The 20,349-nt window shown below is 36.5% G+C and overlaps 2 protein-coding genes across 2 annotated transcripts; one reads left to right on the top strand and one right to left on the bottom strand.

Moving 5' to 3' along the window:
• The first annotated feature begins 5,245 nt into the window (after nucleotides 1–5,245).
• LOC109146796 (cytochrome P450 CYP73A100-like) lies at nucleotides 5,246–7,512 on the top strand. Its single transcript, XM_019294446.1, has 2 exons — nucleotides 5,246–6,138; nucleotides 6,668–7,512. The coding sequence occupies exons 1-2, from the start codon at nucleotides 5,303–5,305 to the stop codon at nucleotides 7,413–7,415; spliced, it is 1,584 nt and encodes a 527-aa protein (XP_019149991.1). The 5' UTR covers nucleotides 5,246–5,302; the 3' UTR covers nucleotides 7,416–7,512.
• Nucleotides 7,513–8,156: 644 nt separating this feature from the next.
• On the bottom strand, nucleotides 8,157–20,057 carry LOC109146768 (DExH-box ATP-dependent RNA helicase DExH10). The gene is made up of 17 exons (XM_019294420.1): nucleotides 19,903–20,057; nucleotides 17,771–18,790; nucleotides 17,322–17,636; nucleotides 17,119–17,223; nucleotides 16,964–17,032; nucleotides 14,076–14,243; nucleotides 13,933–14,004; nucleotides 13,745–13,861; nucleotides 12,597–12,821; nucleotides 12,302–12,460; nucleotides 11,977–12,066; nucleotides 11,734–11,826; nucleotides 10,166–10,319; nucleotides 9,507–9,655; nucleotides 9,329–9,424; nucleotides 8,747–8,839; nucleotides 8,157–8,618 (listed from the first exon to the last, which is right to left on the bottom strand). The coding sequence occupies exons 2-17, from the start codon at nucleotides 18,755–18,757 to the stop codon at nucleotides 8,508–8,510; spliced, it is 3,003 nt and encodes a 1,000-aa protein (XP_019149965.1). The 5' UTR covers nucleotides 18,758–18,790; nucleotides 19,903–20,057; the 3' UTR covers nucleotides 8,157–8,507.
• Nucleotides 20,058–20,349: the final 292 nt, after the last annotated feature.

Genomic DNA, 20,349 nt, shown 5'->3' with positions numbered 1-20,349 from the left:
TTTTATTATGTGTAGGTAATTTAAATATTATTTTTTGAAAAAAAATAACAAGATTATAAGTGGCAGGTACCCGTAGTGGGCACCCGCACCCGATGGGGGTCGGGGTGGGTTTTGAAAAAGTCAACCCGATGCGGGTTGGGGGTGGGGGTAGGTGGAGAAAATATAAAGTAGGTCGGGTGATGGATGTAGCCCTCCCCGATCTACACCCGACCCATTGTCATCCCTATTTAGAATCAATAATGAGACTAAAATTATCACTCTCTTGTCCCACTTCTAAGGAAAAGCACAATTGAATAAGTTAAATTTTCTATTCCTAATTTAATGGTAAAAACTAAAAAGTATGAAATCCCATCCCCTATATATATGTTCATGCAAAAAAATGAAAATTAAGGAATAGAAACGAGTCATTTCTCAAATGAGCTTGATTTCTTTAATTCAATGTTTCATGGAGATTAAGAAAATAAAATTAGAAATTTGAGTTGATTTTATTAATAGGGTACGATAGATATATAAATGAAAAAGCAGGGGGCGTAGAGAGGCTGGGATACCACAATAACAAAAAGGCCAATTGGAATTGGTGCCTTGGTGGTTTGAGCCTTTGAGGTATACCTCAGCTCGTGTGTTGCGTGTATATTATACTTGCGTTGCAAATTTTCAATCCTGGGGGAGATTTTTAGAATTAAAAACTAAATGCTACTTTCTTTATATATATATATATATATATATATATATATATATATATATATATATATATATATATATATATATATATATATATATATATATTGCTCTCATTCGAACGACTGGCCAGGAGAGAAATAAGAACTATTTATAACTGTCCACCTGTCCAGATCAACGAATTAGATGTAATTTAAAAATTCGACACGGTGGTAACTCGAACTTTGGTGCAAGTAAATGTGTTATAAGTGCAAGTAGCTGGTGCATCTTTGCAAGTAAAATCACTTACAAGTGCAAGTAATTTACCTTGTTAACATTCGGCACCTCGGTGCAACTGATTATAACGTTAGGTGCAACTAGTTATAACGTTAAATGTACTTAGTATTGATGCCCAGTGTAAATTTTACTTGCACCTGTAATACATTTTACTTGCACTTGTAATACATTTTACTTGCACTTGGGTGCACTATATGAAGTTGTTACTTGCACTTGTAATACATTTTACTTGCACTCTGATGTTCAATTATTTACAAAAATGTCACCGCGTTTAAAAAAAAAAAAAACAGTGTTTCTCATCCGTTAGATTTGGACACGTGACCGATTGTCATGCGTTCTAAGTTCTCTCCTGGGCGCATCGTTGTCACCTGAACGTAGGCATATATATATATATATATATATATATATATATATATATATATATATATATATATATATATATATATATATATATATATATAAAATAAGGATCAAATAAAAAAAGCCTCATTAGGTAAAATGCGGACAGTTTACAACCATAGATGCAATCTAAATCAACAGTCCAAATTGAATTTTAATTAAAAAACGCGCGGTGGCATATTTGTAATTTTGAGTAAATAAGTTAGCTTGTGTTTTGTTTCCGAGTGCACATTTGTCCTTCTACGAGTGTGCGTTTTTTCCTTCTTTGAGTGCATACTTTTTCTTCTTCGAGTGCATCACTTTATTTCAGTACATAGTTTCTATTTTGAGTGCACATCTTTGTGCCTTTGACTGCAAACCTTTTGACCTTGAAGTGCACGTTTTGTAGCCTTCAAATGCATGCTTTCCTTTCTAAGAGTGCATAATTAATTTCATTCAAATTTTCCTTTTAGTGTCTTTTTTTTTTTCCTCCCTTGCCTTCTAATGATTCTCTTTATGCTTTCAAGTCCTCAATTTAATGCCTAACAGTGTATGTGTGTCTTACTATTGTGTTAAAAAAAATAAAAATAAAAATAAAAAATAAAAAATAAAAAACTTAGCATTCAAGTGAACCTTTTTGCCTCCAAGTGCATATTTCTTTGCCTTCAACTGCACAATTTCTGGACAGTATTTGTTATATCTTGTGCATTCTTTTCAATAACATATAACTAAATTTCTAATGAAATTTGTGAGATTTACAAACGATTTGTATGAGTAATTGATCTAATAACACTTAAGTTGAATAACCTCCCTTTTTGGCCCCATCAATTGCATCAATTGCACGTCTATTTGTTTTCAAATGCAACTTTTTTGCCTTTAAGTGCACATATTTTACCTTCAAATGCATGGTTTTAAGCCTTCAAGTGCACAAACCGCATTTTCGCACGGGAAGTGGCATGTGCACCTGATTCTAACCCTATATATATATATATATACACACACACACACACACACACTAATAAGAGCCCAAGAGAGTTAGACCTATAATGGGTAGAAAAAATGACGGTCAAGTTTTTTTAATCAAATGAATGGCTCAAATTCATCATATTTAAATTTTTCCTTAAGATTTCATAATTTATCCCTAATGAATATGATTATCTGCTAACTTTTCCGTTAAATGTTATATTTTCCGTTAATTTTTGTTAGTTCACTGTTAACTTACTCATTGATTTCAATAAGAAAGGTCTTAGGTTCGAACCTCACCCCAATCAAAATTGGCATAATTAGTACTCTATTTTACTCTTATTAAATTAAGAAACCCGGAAAATGATTTCTGAAAATTATTTTCTGGGTTTTTGGTGTTTGGGAAGACTGAAAATAGAGTGGTCAAAGGAAAATGAAGTTGAGTCAAAGGAAAATGAGGGAAAAATTCCAGAAAATGACTTCCCCTTTTTTGGGGGGAAGTCATTTTCCATCTTCACGCTATTCCAACGGAAAATGGCCCAGACTTCACGCTCCTTCATATTCCATCTTCACGGTTTAATTTCCAATGCCACCAGTGAATTGGTTTCGCCATCGGAAACCAAGTACTGGTTTCCGATCAGAAACCAGTACGGGAAACCAAGTACTGGTTTCCGATCGGAAACCAGTACGGGAAACCAAGTAGGTTACTTGGTTTCCGATCGGAAACCAAGTACTGGTTTCCAATCGGAAACCAGTTGTCTGGTTTTCCATCGGAAACCAGTACACTGGACTGGTTTCCGCAGAAACCAAGTTCACTGGTTTCTGCTCGCACCAGTTCACCGGTTTCCGCAGAAACCAGTGTAAATTTTATGCTTGTTGTGTAAATTTTATTGTTATTAATGCGGTGAATTGGAGTATTGTGGACAGAATTTTATTGGTAAGTTTTATGTTGTTCATTTTCATGTTCATTTTCTGGAAAATGAACCAAACACCAAAAGACAATTTTCCATTGTGGAGCCAAACACCAGAAAGGAAAATGTTTTCTGGAAAATGACTCATTTTCCAGAAAACATTTTCCTACTTTCCAAACGGACCCTAAATAATAATTTAGTAGCTTAAACAAAAAATAATACATGTGCATTTCTTTAATTTAGAATTATGTGTCTACAATGTCTTTATTCAAAAAAAAAAAAAAATTCATTATCAATAAATTAAATAAGAGAAATAATTTCATTAGTTATATTGTATTTATTTTTCTCCAATATAAAAATTCTTTACATTCAAATTCATCAATTTATTATATTTGCTACATTGCCCCTACAATGTTTTTATTAAAAAAAAAATTATTCATTATCAATAAATTAATTAACAGAAATAATTTTATTAGTTATATTGTCTTTATATTTCTCCAATGTAAAAATTGTTTACATTCAAATTCATCAATTGATTATATTCATTACATTGTTTATTGTCTTTTTTTGTGCACTATTTTTTAATTAAATATCGAAGTTATAATACAAAACAATACTATATATTTATTTACCAAGTATTTTATTAATACCATGAAAAAATTAAAAAATATAATTAATAAAGCCAATCATATTAACTACTTGAGGGATTTGTTGACAAAGAGAGTATTCAAATTACACAACAAATTGAAGTGATAACTACCTCGCAATGTCTTTGTTTGACAATCCGCAGTTAGCGGTTAGCGTTAGCGGATTATATTAACGAATTTGACCAGCAAATTATATCAAGAGTTGGTAAAAAAGATATTTGAAAAAATCAATTGTTTAGATTAACATGTAAAACGACCTAAGGGTATACATAATAATAATAATAATAATAATAATAATAATAATAATAATAATAATAATAATAATAATAATAAAAAGTAAATACTCAAAATGGTCCCTCGACTATAGCTAAATTCACAAATTGGTCCTCGACTTTCAATTTCAACCAATTAAGTCCTTAACTTTGTAATTTTGACACGATTTGGTCCTTCATCTATTTGACCATTTGTTGGCTGTGATTTTTGAGCATATATATGTAATTTCATGGTCCATCGTCGGTTTTTTAAGGTTCCGGTTGCATTTCCAGACCGCACTGTTACATTTGAATCCACTGTCGAAAGCAATCTACCAAATTCGGTCGTCTTTCTTCATCCTTCCTTTGGATTCAATGTAGTTGAGTTCGTACCAAAGCGAAGAAGACGGCGTGTTTCCGAACCAGTGCAACATCATCCTGGAGGCCTCCACGTGCTCCGACGAGAGCTGAAGGTTCTTCTGGAGATCGTCGATCACGGTCAACAAACGGTCAAATAGATGGAGGACCAAATCATGTCAAAATTGCAAAGTTAAGGACTTAAGGTGCGTGGTTTCTGTGCTTAAGGTGCGTGATTTCTGTACTTAAGGTGCGTCAGTCTAAAACTTTAGGTGCGTCTTTTCATAGCTTAACTGAGGATACGGCTTTAAAAAAAAAAATTCATTGATTTGAACTGTTAATCTAAATTTGATCAACAGCTCAGATCTCACCCCATCTCTCACTTGAGATATCCTTCACACCAGAACAAGCCCCTATATGACCTGCCTAGTATTGGCACATGCATGACATTTTTTTACACTAACTTACGGGATGAGAATGTGACTCAATAGCCATATATATAATTGCATAAATTGAGGATAAAATATAAAAATAGCTCAAAAGACAAAATCAATAAACTCTTATCTCGCATGTTATTAATAACTTTATTAATGCAAGAAGGCTTGTTAAAATTAGTTCATCATCATCATTCATCCACCATCTCCTATACCAACCCCCAATTTTGACTTGGGTAGAAACTTGAATTTCCTACCTAGATTTCAAATGAGCCCATGGATTATACCAAAAACCATTGGGCGCCTACTCTTCAACCTCCATCCTATATATATATATATAAGCCTCCCTCCATTCTCCATCATAAGTCCTCATAAAGCTAGCAAGCTTTGATTTTCATCTCATTAACATGGCTACACTTCTTAGCAAGTCCATTTTTGGTACCATTCTTGCAATTGCAATTGCACTCCTTTCATGCAACACCTTACTATCATTACTTCTCCCTTTGCTTCTCCTAATTGTCCACCTCTTTCGGTCCTCCAAGCCCCTGTCCAATCTACCACCGGGCCCACGCACGGTCCCCGTGTTCGGCAACTGGCTCCAAGTGGGCAATGACTTGAACCATAGGATGCTGGCAGACATGTCACGCACTTATGGCCCACTCTTTTTTCTCAAACTCGGCTCGAAAAACCTAGTCGTAGTGTCGAACCCTGAGCTAGCAACCCAAGTGTTGCACGCGCAGGGGGTGGAGTTCGGGTCACGGCCACGCAACGTGGTGTTCGACATCTTCACCGGGAACGGTCAGGACATGGTGTTCACCGTCTACGGGGAGCACTGGAGAAGAATGCGGCGGATCATGACGCTCCCATTCTTCACCAACAAAGTTGTTCACCAGCACAGTGGGATGTGGGAGAATGAGATGGAGTTGGTGGTCCATGATTTGAGAAAGGATGAGAGAGTGAGAGATGAAGGGTTGGTGATCAGAAAACGGCTGCAGTTGATGCTGTACAACATCATGTACCGCATGATGTTCGACGCCAAATTTGAGTCCCAAGATGATCCCTTGTTCATTCAGGCAACTAGGTTCAACTCCGAGAGAAGCAGATTGGCTCAGAGCTTTGAGTACAACTATGGCGATTTCATCCCTCTGCTTAGGCCATTTCTAAGAGGTTATCTTAACAAGTGTAGAGACTTGCAGAAAAGGAGATTGGCATTTTTCAACAATTACTTTGTTGAACGGAGAAGGTACGTAATTATAATTTTTTGGAATAAGGGTTAAATATGCCACTGAACTTAACACCAAACTGCAATTAAGTTATCAAACTCAAAAAAAATACAATTACGTCTTAATTAAACTACACAAATTCATGCAATTAGATCCAAAATGATCTGTTTACCTGATACTTTGTTGACCTGAAGAGACCTTCGTCTCCTGCCATGGAGACGAAGGACGGCCAGAGACAATTTGTCTCCGGTTGTTCTTTTTTAAAAAAAAAAAATTAATTTTAATTTTAATTAATTATTTTATTTAAAATTATTTTTAAAAAATCCGCAACCTACATGTTACGTAAACAGACCATTTTAGACTTAATTGAATGAATTTGTATAGTTCAGGGACCCAATTGCATTTTATTTGAGTTCGATGGCCTAATTGTAATTTGGTGTGCAGTTCAGTGGCCTATTTGACCCTTATTTCTAATTTTTTTTAGTATTATTATATGTGAATCTGACTTAGCTAGCTAGCTAGGATGCTAATTCAAAATGATTTATATAGGAAAATAATGGGTGCAAATGGGGAAAACCACAAGATATGCTGTGCAATAGACCACATAATAGATGCAGAAATGAAGGGAGAAATCAGTGAACAAAATGTGTTGTACATTGTGGAGAACATCAATGTTGCAGCAATAGAGACAACTCTATGGTCCATGGAGTGGGCCATAGCTGAGTTGGTCAACCATCCCACCGTCCAACAAAAGATCAGAGATGAAATCTCAGCCGTCCTTAAAGGGGGAGCAGTCACAGAGTCTAACCTGCATGAGTTGCCATACCTACAAGCCACAATCAATGAAACCTTAAGGTTACACACACCAATACCTTTGCTAGTACCTCATATGAACCTTGAGGAGGCTAAGCTGGGTGGTTTCACCATTCCTAAGGAGACAAAAGTGGTTGTGAATGCATGGTGGCTGGCTAACAACCCTGCATGGTGGAACAATCCAACCGAGTTTCGGCCAGAGCGGTTTATGGAGGAAGAAGGTGGCATTGAGGCTGCAGTTGCCGGCGGCAAAGTTGATTTCCGGTACTTGCCGTTTGGCATGGGGAGGCGGAGCTGCCCCGGGATCATCCTCGCCATGCCGATTCTCGGGCTCCTCATTGCCAAGCTCGTCACCAATTTCGAGATGAAGCCTCCTTGTGGAGATGAAAAGATTGACACAAGTGAGAAAGGAGGACAGTTCAGTCTGCACATTGCAAAACATTCCACTGTTGTCTTTAAACCTATTGCAAAATCTGATTCATGATGGTCCTGCTGCATTTCAACTACTACACCTTTTGATTGTTCATTTTATGTACGATAGCACCATACAATCCATCAATAAAATTCCACTGTTTTTGCAAGAAATTATTACCCATTCTGATTTCCTAACTGCATGAGGCATACCATGCCATTTGTTATCTTCTCTACAAAATCAAAAACTCACTATTGCCAAACAGATTTTCTGATTAACTATTTTTAAAAAGAATAAAGGGTTAAACAAACTCTCAAACTTATTCAAAACAGTTAATTACCAAAATAGTCCCTTGATTATAACAAAATTACTGATTCAATCCTTGACTATTTTTTTTACCAATTAAATCCTCAACTTTAAAAATCTTAACCAATTTAGTCCTCCGTTTATTTTGCCGTACTTTAAAAATCTTAACCAATTTGGTCCTCCATTTATTTTGCCGTTAGACATTCGTTAACTCAGTACCAAATTGATAATTTTACCTATAGTCAAGGAACCATTTCAATCATAACATGCACCATTTTCTCCAAAAAGTTAATTACTAAAATGATCCCTTATTATAGCAAAATTACCAATTTAATCCCGAGTTAACAGATGTCATCAAATTGTTTAAGATTTTTAAAATTGAGGGACTTAATCGGTCAAAAAAACAGTCAATGACCAAATTGATAATTTCGTTATAGTCAATGGACCATAACGGTAATTAACTCTATCCGAAAAACACAACCACACCATTGAATTGAAAGAAAAAAATGTTTAAATAAAAAAAAAAAATCTTTCAGCCAAAAATTTTACAATTAATTAAAAATCATTGAATTCCTTGAGCAAAGAGAAAACTATGGAGTCCGTATATCGTAACACTATAGCAACAAATATTCTCTTTGGTTGTTCCTACAACATACTTGCATGTCAGCATGTATACAAAAATGAGGTTAGACTAGAGAGAGGAGAAGAAAGAGAAATCAGTAGAAGCATGCATCTTACATATCAACCAATGAAAAACCACATGCTAACATGCTATCTGAATACACAAACCTCATTTCCTAGGTAAGGTAATGTCACTCTCCCAGCAGACAGGAAAAATCAGCTTCCACATTTGCTACTTCAGAGGTACAAAGAATTTGCAAACATAATTCCTCGTCTTAGGCTTTCACTGGCTGCGGTGAACTTGTTCTCCAAACCAACTTCTCCTACTGCGTGGGCAGCAGCCTTCAACTGCACAACCCAGGAAGATGTTTTCAGATATTCATATCGTTAAACAAGTTGGTCTCAGGCAGGTCACCAAACTCATGTAGTTGTATTTGAAGGAAATTCAACACAATTTAACAATACTTTGAGGTTACCTGGTTCAGAAATTCATCAAGCCTTCTAACTAGCCGTATTATGCTGCCTTCAAAGACATCAGTCATTTGTATAACCTCTGCAAACGATGCTCCCTGAGATACAATCACAAGACATGTAACTAGAGTAATACCCTTGTGATGCATGAAGCAATACATGTTTGATTCTACTTTGCAATATTTCAGATTGGTTCTACATGATATGCGCTCAGACCCGTGCAATTCGAGAACCCGTATGTTTTACTTTTTTTCTAAATGTATATAAAATAACTATGTACAACCTAAAACTTGATATTTTGGCATATGGCTGGTTTGACTTTACAACATATCAGCTTGGTTTCACTTTCTCTTTTTCAAGGTAGACATGATAAAGATGATTATTTTTCATGATCATTTTATTTGTTTAGAATGGGGATAAAAGAGAATTTAATCCAACAGCATCCATAAACAGCCTAAAGAATTTGATTAGCCGACAGTAAACTGCAATGCATCATTCAGTGTGTTTGAGATGTGTATCCCAACTAATGGCATCACAAGTAATGCACAATCACAAACCACACTTGGCATGAAGGATTATTAACTCACCTTTGACCAACAATAAATAACATCCATCAAATATGGTCGAACAGAAGCCTCCACATATTCATCCACGTTTACTTCCAACTTGCATTCATGTTGGATCTGCAATCACAAAGAAGCCTCTTATTAATGTTCACACTGTGGTAATCAAGAAATGGAGTATTTTGTCCCTAATCCAACAGACCTCTGCTATTCTTCTTGCACTCTCTTGTAGCTGTTGTAATGGTTTAGCAAGTTCAGCTCTTAACTGAATCTGTTCATTTGACCTGTCCCCTGGGATGAAGCAACTTGCCAGAGCCGCAATTTGATGGTCGTCAAGATCATTGAAAGTACCTGATCAGAGAAATTATTCAGAACTGTAGTACCAGTTGTTGATCAACCATTTTCAGTTTCCCTCAAATACATGGTAAAAGTTTGCTAGAGAATACAGTAATACTGGCAAACATTTTATTATGATGGGCCTAACAATCCAGTGTACAGATATAGCATAAAAAGTATGAAAAGCTCATATAATCATGCAACCTGTACATGGTTCATCAAGTTTACAAGACAAAACCAGGGCATCAAGCCTATAATAGATATGTTATCTAGTCAAAACACATACTCCATATAACATATGGTCATAAACTCATAAATACAAATGTTAAGCGTGCACAAAAAAAATAGATCCCAGGAATCACGGGTGCAAATAATACATCCAAAAAAAAAAAAAAAAACTTCCAATGCCCCAGCTTAAAAAATTGCAGGCACTAAAGAGATCACCTCCCTTTCACATGCACCTAGAATATATAGAAGTATATTGCAGTCACCAGGCTTCAGCTAGAGAGAGAAAAAGTATATTACCATTAAACATTAGTTCAGTAACAAGGAGTTCATCTCCTGTGTCTATCAAGCATGCTGCTCTTCCTTTCAATTGGACAACACCATCAGCATCAATATGACCCAGTTTTTTCAGTACCCGGGAGCGATTTTTAAGTTCATCCCTAAATTTTTGAAGCTGAAATTTTGAAAAAAATAAATAAATTTGCAAGTAAAATGGAGTATTCAAAACTCATAATATTGCTGAAAACTCAAGCAGATGGAGATCAGTAGGAACGTGGGAATAATGAGATTGAAAACACACTTAATATGACTATTCATCAATAGCTAGGCACAAAGCCATTCAAAATACCATCACTCTAGATGTGCATAAGGGAAATTACTTCCTTGATTATCAACTGAAAAAACTAATGGAATATTAAAATATTCATATGATAATGCTTCATTGAGCACTGAGGCAAAGAGTTGCCTTCAGGAACTTTTTAACCCAGTGATAAACTCTTCCATGGAAAAGCTTATTTCAGTTTTTATCCCATTTTATCTACTGGATAGAGTTGTTGGGCAGAAACTAAACATTAGAGAAGACAGCCTGCTAGGAAATAAATAGAGCTAATGAAGAGATTAGAAAACCTTCACCAAAATTATTCTTTAAGGGGACGCAAAAACAATAACCTATATAAGGTTTAGTAGATAACTTATTATACAACAGAATTGGATCAGATGAGGCAGCCTCCCCCGTGCGGACGTGTGGAAGGATCTGGATCATTGGATGAGCTCAGATCAACAGATGAAAATCAATAAAAATGAGAAAAACGCGGTGGCACTTTTGTAATTTTTTTCACCAAGTATATTTTTGTGGTGTACTAAGTGCTGCTCCGTGGTTCACTTAAGTGCTGGTCTGTGGTGCACTATGTGCCAGTCTGTTGTGCACCACCAAATGCTAGTCTGTGGTGCACTTAAGTGTTGGTATGTGGTGCACACAAGAATGCTTGACGGTGCATTGGGCTCAAAGCACCATCAAGAATATCTAAATGCACCACCAAGCATATCTAAATGCACCAACATATCATTGAAATTGCCAAAATGCGACCGCGTTTTTTCCCCTATTTATTGTTTCCAACCGTTAATCTAAGCTTATCCAATGGTCCAGATCTGTCCGCACAAAACCAGGCCCTATATGTGTGTGTGTGTGTGTATATAATTTTAGACCAAACCTATATTAGTATATAATTTAAATTGTCTGTATACTTAGTTTAAACTTTTGGACTAATGATTTGATTTTGAATATCTTAATATTAAATTAGCTTGTGTGTGAACTACACCCCGTATGTTGGCCCCTGCTTTTGGAAGGAAACGGTACAAAGGATAAAATGGGTTTAACCCCTAGCAACATACATGTCATGTCTGTGCATGTAACAAGAATAAGATACATATACCCTTACATTAACAAGGGTGAATATTGAAACAGAAGCAAAGAGTGTCACCATACAAGCAAAAGGTATAAAAGGAAACAGCATTAGGATGGTGTATGTGCAGATTTACTAATAAAGCACAATAAATAGAGTAAAGAACTTCCCACATGAGATATCTACCTGTGAATCACGCATTTTTGACTTGAGCTGTTGAATTTCATGGTTAACCTCAGCCTTCCTCTGGAAAGACTTAAGCTGATGCTCATCTTGTGACTGCAAAGCATTTATCCATCAGTGAACACCAAACAAAAGGGGCAGTAAGTTGAACAGTTTTAGGAGCGGTTGGACAAGTGCTAAAAAAAAATGTTTCTTTACTGCCTAACTTGGAAAGAAAAATGGATTATCATTTGTATTTTGTAGAACCTTGTGCAAAGGGTGAGCAAACAACTTTTTCTCCAGTTCCTCTATTTGGCTCATCATATCAACAAATTCAGGATCTTCTATGCCCATGTCCTGAAAAGCGAAACCAAACATAAGGATAGCTCTTCCACTTTCCTCAGATGCACAGACACTGATATTCCATAGACCAACTATTTAAGTCTCTAGGGTTCAAGAATAGTGTAAAGCATTAAGAATATCCTACAACAGAGTAAAGCAAAAAACTTTCAACATCACATAAATTATACTCCGTAAATGCTTTAAAACAAATTCATCAACTTATATTAATATAATGAATAACAAAACCTACCTTCACAGGATTAAGCTTAGGGAGGCCTTGAGGAAAACGTTTTTCAAGCTCCTGTACAGCAAGCAGGATGCTTTGCCTTGCTTCAAGCGGCCGGAGATCAGGAGGAACAGATATTCTCAGTTTGCTGAGTGCAGATATCAGAGGCAGTTGAACAGGAACCTGACAATTGAAATAGTTTGTTTACCCAGCACATTGGCTCAAAAATACAAGAAATGCTACATGTATTCAATGAATTCTGCAACTGCAGTACTGTACAACTTTTTTCTTTCCTGTACTATCTAACGTACTTACGTACCACATGCATTTCACCCTTTTCTCCAGGAATGGGAAGACATGGTTTGGGTCGAGAACCATTTTCACTGGAGCCAAGGGAACAGTGGAGTAATGTATCCACGATATAGGTACTACCACGCGAAGCAGAAAGTGCAGCAGGCAAAGAACCTGATGCTGTTGGGGGCTTTTTAACCACATTGACAACCACCCCCCAACCCCAATCCTTTCCGCCCTCCCGAACCTTAACCTGCAATCAAAGTGATAACCATGAACCTTAAGGACCTTAAAACAACTTGTAAGTTAGCAAGTTAAAAACTAACCTAACACGGCCAGCTTGTTTTAGCTTTAGAGAAGAGTAAAAGCAGACAAGTCCATTCTGCCTTACTTGGACATGGACAAGGAATTGCAAAATAGAAAACAAATTCTCAAACAAAGCAGGCCACAACAGTTCAGGAAAAGACTGAGCCAATACACACATATATATACACATGGATTTTTTCTTCAACTCGTACATCAAATCTTCTAGAGGTGTTGAAATCCAAATCTGTTCTATCAAAATATCCAGTGAAGGACATGTGTGGCCTCCCCCCCCCCCCCCCCCCCCCCCGCCCAACGGTCCTACCCAAAGCTCTATTCTAGAAGACAACAGAATTGAGAAAGAATTGTCTCCTTAATCACATATATATGCTTAGATTATACTAACTCCCCAACCCCACATTTTCCACTGGAATTTTGTCATATGAATAGAAACAAGCACCAAAAACTGAGGAAAATACATTGCAGTACCAGAAGAGCTAAAGAAAGATGTAACAATGGCACATGTAAAATGCAATGTGCAAAAAACAAGAGAGAAACTGGGATACATTGTGCAGCAATGAAAAACATATATAGATGACTAGATGTTGAGTTTGATCAACAACTATGAGAACTTCCTTTCAATGACTCCATCTATGCATTGTTTCACTGGTATTGCTATGATAATGATAAAAATATCTAGTTAACAAATAATTCATAAATGGCATCACTTAGTAATGGAGAAAATTAATATACCATTTGAGTCACAGAAAAGGAAATTTTACAAACAATAAGCAGACACTAAGTGATTAAATCTAAGCAGAATCGAGTCAGTAAAATGCAGAACTATTGAGTATACATGGCCCTTCCACTCACCAGTCTACCAGGCAGTAGGAAATAGAGAACCCTTTCAGGTCGTGTTATTTCAGCCATCATTTTCTTTTCAAGTTGTGATATCTCAAGCTTTAGCTTATGATATTCAGCTACTTCAGCCTGCAAATGGTAAAAAGCAAATTTCAGGACCAAAATATTTAAAAGATGTTTTCAAATAGAACAAGAATTACCTCCCCTGAGGCATCAAGCATAGCAGCTTCTTGTTCTAGCTTGGAAACCTTTTTCCCTATATCAGGTAAGGCCTAAAGAAGCAAGAAACCACATCAGTACAAACCATAGCATAGATACAGAAAATTGTTCCTCAAGGAATTACCTTCTCATACTGGAACTGGTGAAAAGAGTTCTTGATAACATGCTCGGCAGTAAATTGGCCTTCAGCACGACTCATTAAATTCAAAATTGTGTAGTAACTAAGCCTAAATGTGCTGAGCAGTGGTGCTGGTTTCCCCAAAACCATATCCTTGAGAGTATTCATCTCCATCTGAAATCAAAATATTTTAAAACAATAATCCATCAAACTTGTTGGAGAGAATTATTCATACCTGAATTAGTTTTCTTAAAGTACATATACAATAAGATTTTTATGATTTAAACACTACTTGCTAGCTTTTGAGTTTTGTGCATGTTTTATACCAGTTTAGACTTATAAGCTGTGTACTTAAACCTAGGCTTATCGTGGTTAAACTTCAGTGCACTTGGGGGTCAAATGATCCAAATAAGAGCCCATATAAATCAAGTTCACACCAATTTTCTGATTCACACCAATGGCGGGTGGTGTTATTCTCCACCCGCCAGACCATTCCATCTTCCAAATTCAACAGTATACATTATATACTCTTTAAATTAATAAGGATTAATTTCACTAAATCAACATGTAATTAGCATTTAGTTTCACTTACCTGTGTTTATTATATAGACATGACACTAAGCCAAATTTATAGTCACTGCATTAAATGACTATTTTCCTGTGGACAAAATCAAGTGGCTGTTCTGACAGTTGATGTGAAGAGGTGGTTAAGAGAATTCCTTTCCTTTTGTATTGGATATTATGCTACAACCTGAAGCTCGATTTATCTGCCACAGATAATCTTTTCAAAAAATTAATTCTGGAACCCTGTAATTGGTATGTGTCCAGATGTATCTTCCCAAATTCAGACTGATGCTTTTGTTATTCTCTCATTTCCCCTATAGTTTGGAGATTATAACTAAGGGCACTTTGAAATTGAAAAACATGACCAACAATTTGCTACAGATCCATAATGCAAGTACTGTAATATACTTTTTCTAAATACTTTGCATCTGTTCCATTGCTAATATGTCACCAACAAGCTTTTCTTTTGAATTAGCAATATTTATTAAGAGTTAAACCAACCAAGGACAAAAAACAGTCAGCAGAAGAAATGGCAAGTGTGTTGGGATTTCCAGTTTTCGCAGCAAGTGAAAAATTACATCTCCCCTAATTACCCATTACTTTAGGTCATTAAAAGGGTAAAACATTCATTCAATTATAACTAACCTTAACTTTGACTACTGATCAGTGTAGCCCATATTATACTAAAAAGCAATTACAGGAGGGAGAAGTGACACTAAACCCCAATCGTAGGTGGATTTAGTAAAATTAACCCTAACGTCTCCACCCCCAAAACCTAAACGCCAGCAGAGAAAAAGTCATCAACAGCTCAGGCAATTTCAATGAGTCACTAACCATCTTTGGATTTTACACCACCTCAGAATTCAAGAATTGGCCTAGAGCAGAGAAAAGAGAAGCCTGAATTCACTTTCTCAGCAGAATGTAGTGCACTTGGAAGACAGAGTTGGTGGTAGCAGTGACTTCTGCTGCTACTACAAAGAAGGAGGAACTGTAGCCAATGAAGAAAAGAGAAGAAGGGAGGTCTTGTTTACCCAGCAACATTTTTCCTTCTTAGGTTCTTACTTTATCCCTGACCCCCCCCCCCCCCCCCCCCCCCAAAAAAAAAAAACAAACAAACCCACTCCCTAATCCCCTATGTCGAGACAATAGTACAATTGGGTCCAAGTCCTAATGTTACCTATTGAGCAGGTTACTTTTGATTTGGCACCGACTCCACAGAGTAAGCGTCCATGTGTCCACATGTACTATTTTTAAAATGTGGTGATGTGGTGATGAATTGGGTAACTTTTTAAAAAATTAAAATAATAATAAAGACAACCTGGTGACGGAAACAGCCATCACCCCTGATCTGGGACAAAATCAATGAAGACAGTTACTGGACCATCTTCATCCAGCACTAAAATAGTCGGACAAAGAGTCCGGTGACTCTTTTGGACAGCATCTCCCTATGAACTTGAAACAGCCATGGCTGTCCAATTTTCATATGTTTTTGAACTTTTTTTGACAAACATGGTTGTCCTTTATAAAAACTGGGGAAGAGCTGTCCTCATATTGGCTGTCTCTGTCAAGCATTTTTTTTAAAATTTTATTTAAGGTTATCCAATTCATCTTTCTTCAAATCATCGCCACATTTGAAAAATAGTTCATGTGGACGCTTAGTTAGCGCTAGCTGAATAGGCAACATTAAGAACCAATTGCACTATTTTGCCAGTTTAGGATACCTTGTTAGAGAAGATGAATTGGATAACCTTAAACAAAAATTTTTTAAAATGCTTGGACGCTTTGTTAGCGCCAGCTGAATAGGAAACATTAGGACCCAATTGCACTACTTTGATGGTTTAGGGTACCTCATTAGAGCTTTTTTTAGTTAGGGGACCCAAATTGCACTATTCACTTGACTAAGGGGACAAATTTGGCACTTCTACTTATTTCTATGGTTATCCCCATATTTAAAACAATAGAGCATGCATCTAAGGAGGAATGAGAATTGAACTTGTGACCTCTTACCTAGAGTCACTAGATGAGGCCATTAGATTACTATGTTTATCCCCATATTGGTGACTGACTTCTGTTCAGAATTTAAAACCATTAATGGTGTCCAACTTATGATAAATATGACAGGGAAATTTAGTGTATAAAACATAAACTTGGGCTAGTTTACAAGTGCAGAATGCAGATGCCAAGGGCCAAAAATGTAACAGCATGCAAGAGTATATTGGTTAGTAAACTTAAGACATAAGATGGCTTAGTTTAGTGTAGAACTAAAAACTATGGAGTAAAAGTGGATTTAATTATCACAGCAACAGTTTCTAAACAAAGTTATAGAATACCTGCTCATCAATCATTATGATACAAATACCACGCTCATCTTTGCCACGGCGTCCAGCTCTTCCACTCATCTACCAAAAAAAAAACAATTTTTCTATAAAATAAAAGCCAACCAACTGCAAGCTCTCTGCTAGAATTGTAAGACAAACAGACTTACCTGGATATACTCACCAGATCCAACGTATCGATGACTATCACCATCCCATTTTTTGACACTAGTAAAAACTACAGTTTTTGCAGGCATATTCAATCCCATTGCAAACTATAATATAGAAGACCAAAGTAAAATGGTTTCTGTTAAGTGTAAGTGTAAGTACACAAAAAATTCTAAATCTCGTTGTTTTATGTATTTATCACTACCGTCTCAGTGGCAAATAGAGCCTTAACAAGTCCTTCTTGGAACAGAAGTTCTACAAGTTCCTTGATAATAGGAAGCAGGCCAGAATGGTGCACAGCAATCCCACGTTGAAGCAGGGGCAGCATAAGTTCAATGGCAGGTAGGTTTCTATCTTCCTCACTCAAGCAGAGCACTGCACTCCGGAATACATTTTCAACATCAGCCTTCTCCTCTTGTGTATTGAAATCAAGTTTGGACATAGACATTGCATGCTGTTCACATTCTCTTCTACTAAAACTGAAAATTATGACTGGTTGAAATTTCCGTTCCATAATCATCTGCAAGTTAAGGAAGCTTTCAAGTTCAATGATATGAAATGATAAACATACTGGCATATTCAATCTTAATGAGAATGAGATAATAGACTAAATAAAGCAATGAATATAAGACAATCTTAGATAAAGTTATGCACCTTGACAATTTTGTATATGTCAGAGACACCAGAAGCATTCCCACCTCTTGCAATTCTGCCACTTGACTTGGCATTCATACTCTTGCTTCCATTTGCTGGATGCTGCTTGACGAAAGTATCCTGTACTTTCACAAAATTGTCCTCCCTAAACTTCTCAGTCTCATCAACTACAAGATACAATCCAGAACCGCCCACCGGAAACACATAATGCTGTAATGGGGTAGGGCGGAAATCGGTGTAAACCACATGGCATGGCTGCTTATGCAAATTACATATCCATTCAGCAAACTCAGTGGCATTTGACATCGTAGCAGAAAGAAAAACCATCTTAATAGCTGGCGGCAAGAAGATTATACTCTCTTCCCAAACAACGCCTCTCTCACGATCTTTCATGTAGTGAATTTCATCAAATATAACCCAAGCAACCTCCTTCAACACCTCAGAACCCCTATAGAGCATCCCTCTTAGGATCTCTGTGGTCATCACCAAACAGCTTGCATTTGGTGAAAGTGTAACATCACCTGTCATTAAACCAACATCAGAAAACTCTTGACTCAACTCTCTATATTTTTGATTGCTCAATGCTTTCAATGGTGAAGTATATATAACCCTTTGTTTGTCCCTAAATGCCATTGCAATAGCATACTCTGCAACTGCTGTCTTTCCAGCAGATGTATGTGCTGAGACCAAAACTGACTCATTCCGTTCCAAGCATGCGACAGAAACTTCTTGAAATGGATCAAGCTTAAATGGGTAGTTTTTTGCCATCTCTCCATTATAAACAGGATTCCCAAGAGTCCCATGAACAGATTCATCCTTACATGAGGAATACCCACTTGGAACTGCCACCTCATGCACACATGTTCGAGTCAAATTGCGCCTTTTCGGGGCTGATTCTTCCTTTGGAACTTCTGCACCAGTTGAACTTTCCTCTGCAGATTTCCTTTTAACCACTGTTGATGACAATTCTTCTGCTTTCACCTCCATGTGTTTTGCTTAAACCCTCAAGTTCAGAATTTTCTGTTTTCAATTTCACATATGAATACATCTTAATTGTAAAACCCTATCAAAACAAAAGTTTCTAGCGAAAAGTGATGCTCTATATCATTTGCAAAGTAGCATAAAATGGTATTCAATTTTCTATTGTAAGCCAATCACACACAAATTAGCTCTACACTATCAATCCCTAACATAATTAATAGTAGGGAAATTTCCACTTTTGATCCCTCAATTACTAAACATCCATCAATGTAGGACCTCTGTTTAATTTTTGCAAATATCATCCACCACTTATACTTCTCTCATCACTAAATTGCTCCTTCCACTAACAGACCAAACAGTAGCTATTAACAAATGTGGAGCTTGTGACGACTCCACACACTTATGGTTGAGGCTATTTTGGTCATTTCTCTCATCCCCTTCTATTTTCCCTCCTTTCTCCCATCACAGTCAACAATATCCCCCTTTCACTTAGACCCCCCCAAAAAAAGCCAAAGCCAAAGTAAAAGCATTAAACTGGTTGAAAGATGCTGTAAATACCATCTTCATTACTAACAACAATTGTAAACAGGTGAGGTAGGAGCATGAATAGTCAAATAGAAGCCAGTTTAGAAAACCGCTTCAGCTAGCAACAATGAAAAAAAAAATCTAAAATCACTTCGAATTTTCAAATATGCAACTCCTGCTCAGAGCCTCAGAAGGACAGAAGATATTATGCACAACTATAGAATACAAATTTAGGTAATCAGCCATTTCCATTCAATAAAAAATAAATAAATCAACCGGAAACAAAAATTAATGAAAACTTATGTAGTCTCCTGTCATACAAACGGAGACAGGATTGGCCTTTTTCCTTCTCAACAAAATGATAAATTATATGTAAACAAAGACAATAACAGTAGATTCTATTCAATTAAACTCGAAGCAGCAGAGTGATTGCAGTTTAAAAGCAAGAGCTATGTGATTCAGCCACGCCTAACTCAAAAGTTTACTCAAATATAATACTTTGTTTCTTTAAGCGTTATCCTTGCATTCACGAAGAATCGAAATGTTTGTATTCCTCAGAGAGCCAAGTAGTATAATTTGAATGCAAACATCATAGCTAAAAAACGAAAGAGCGTTAACAAACTCACCGTGAAAGGGAAACAAAGCCAATGCCAATCAACTACTACTGCCTCCACCAAGCTTATCTCTTCTTTAGGGTTTGCGTATAATAGAAAGGAGGAAAACGGCAGGAAGTGAAGGGGGAGGGGGAGAAATAGGGATTTGCAACGTCCGAAAAAAGGGAATACAGAAGGTGGGCGGGATGGCCATTTTATAGTAACCCAGAAACGTCGTCGTTCATTTTGCTATTACAGTAATAATACTCCCTCCAGGCTCCTGGCCTCCGCCCTATTTTATTTCTTTTTTTTTTTTCTTTTTCGTTTTTCCCCGCCTCCACCCCCATTTTGTTAGGGAAAAGACTAAAAGTTGACAAAAATATGATGATTTTGAAAGTTGGACTGAAATGGGAAAGGATTATTTGGGACATGCGTTTAAGGTAGAAACGTATGTTCCAAATGTATTTGTCAATTTTTCAA

The sequence above is a fragment of the Ipomoea nil genome, unplaced genomic scaffold, assembly GCF_001879475.1.
Source record: "Ipomoea nil cultivar Tokyo-kokei standard unplaced genomic scaffold, Asagao_1.1 scaffold0256, whole genome shotgun sequence".
Lineage (NCBI taxonomy): Eukaryota > Viridiplantae > Streptophyta > Magnoliopsida > Solanales > Convolvulaceae > Ipomoea > Ipomoea nil.
Note: the sequence above shows the minus strand (reverse complement) of the source record. Positions and strands in the feature narration are given on the sequence as shown.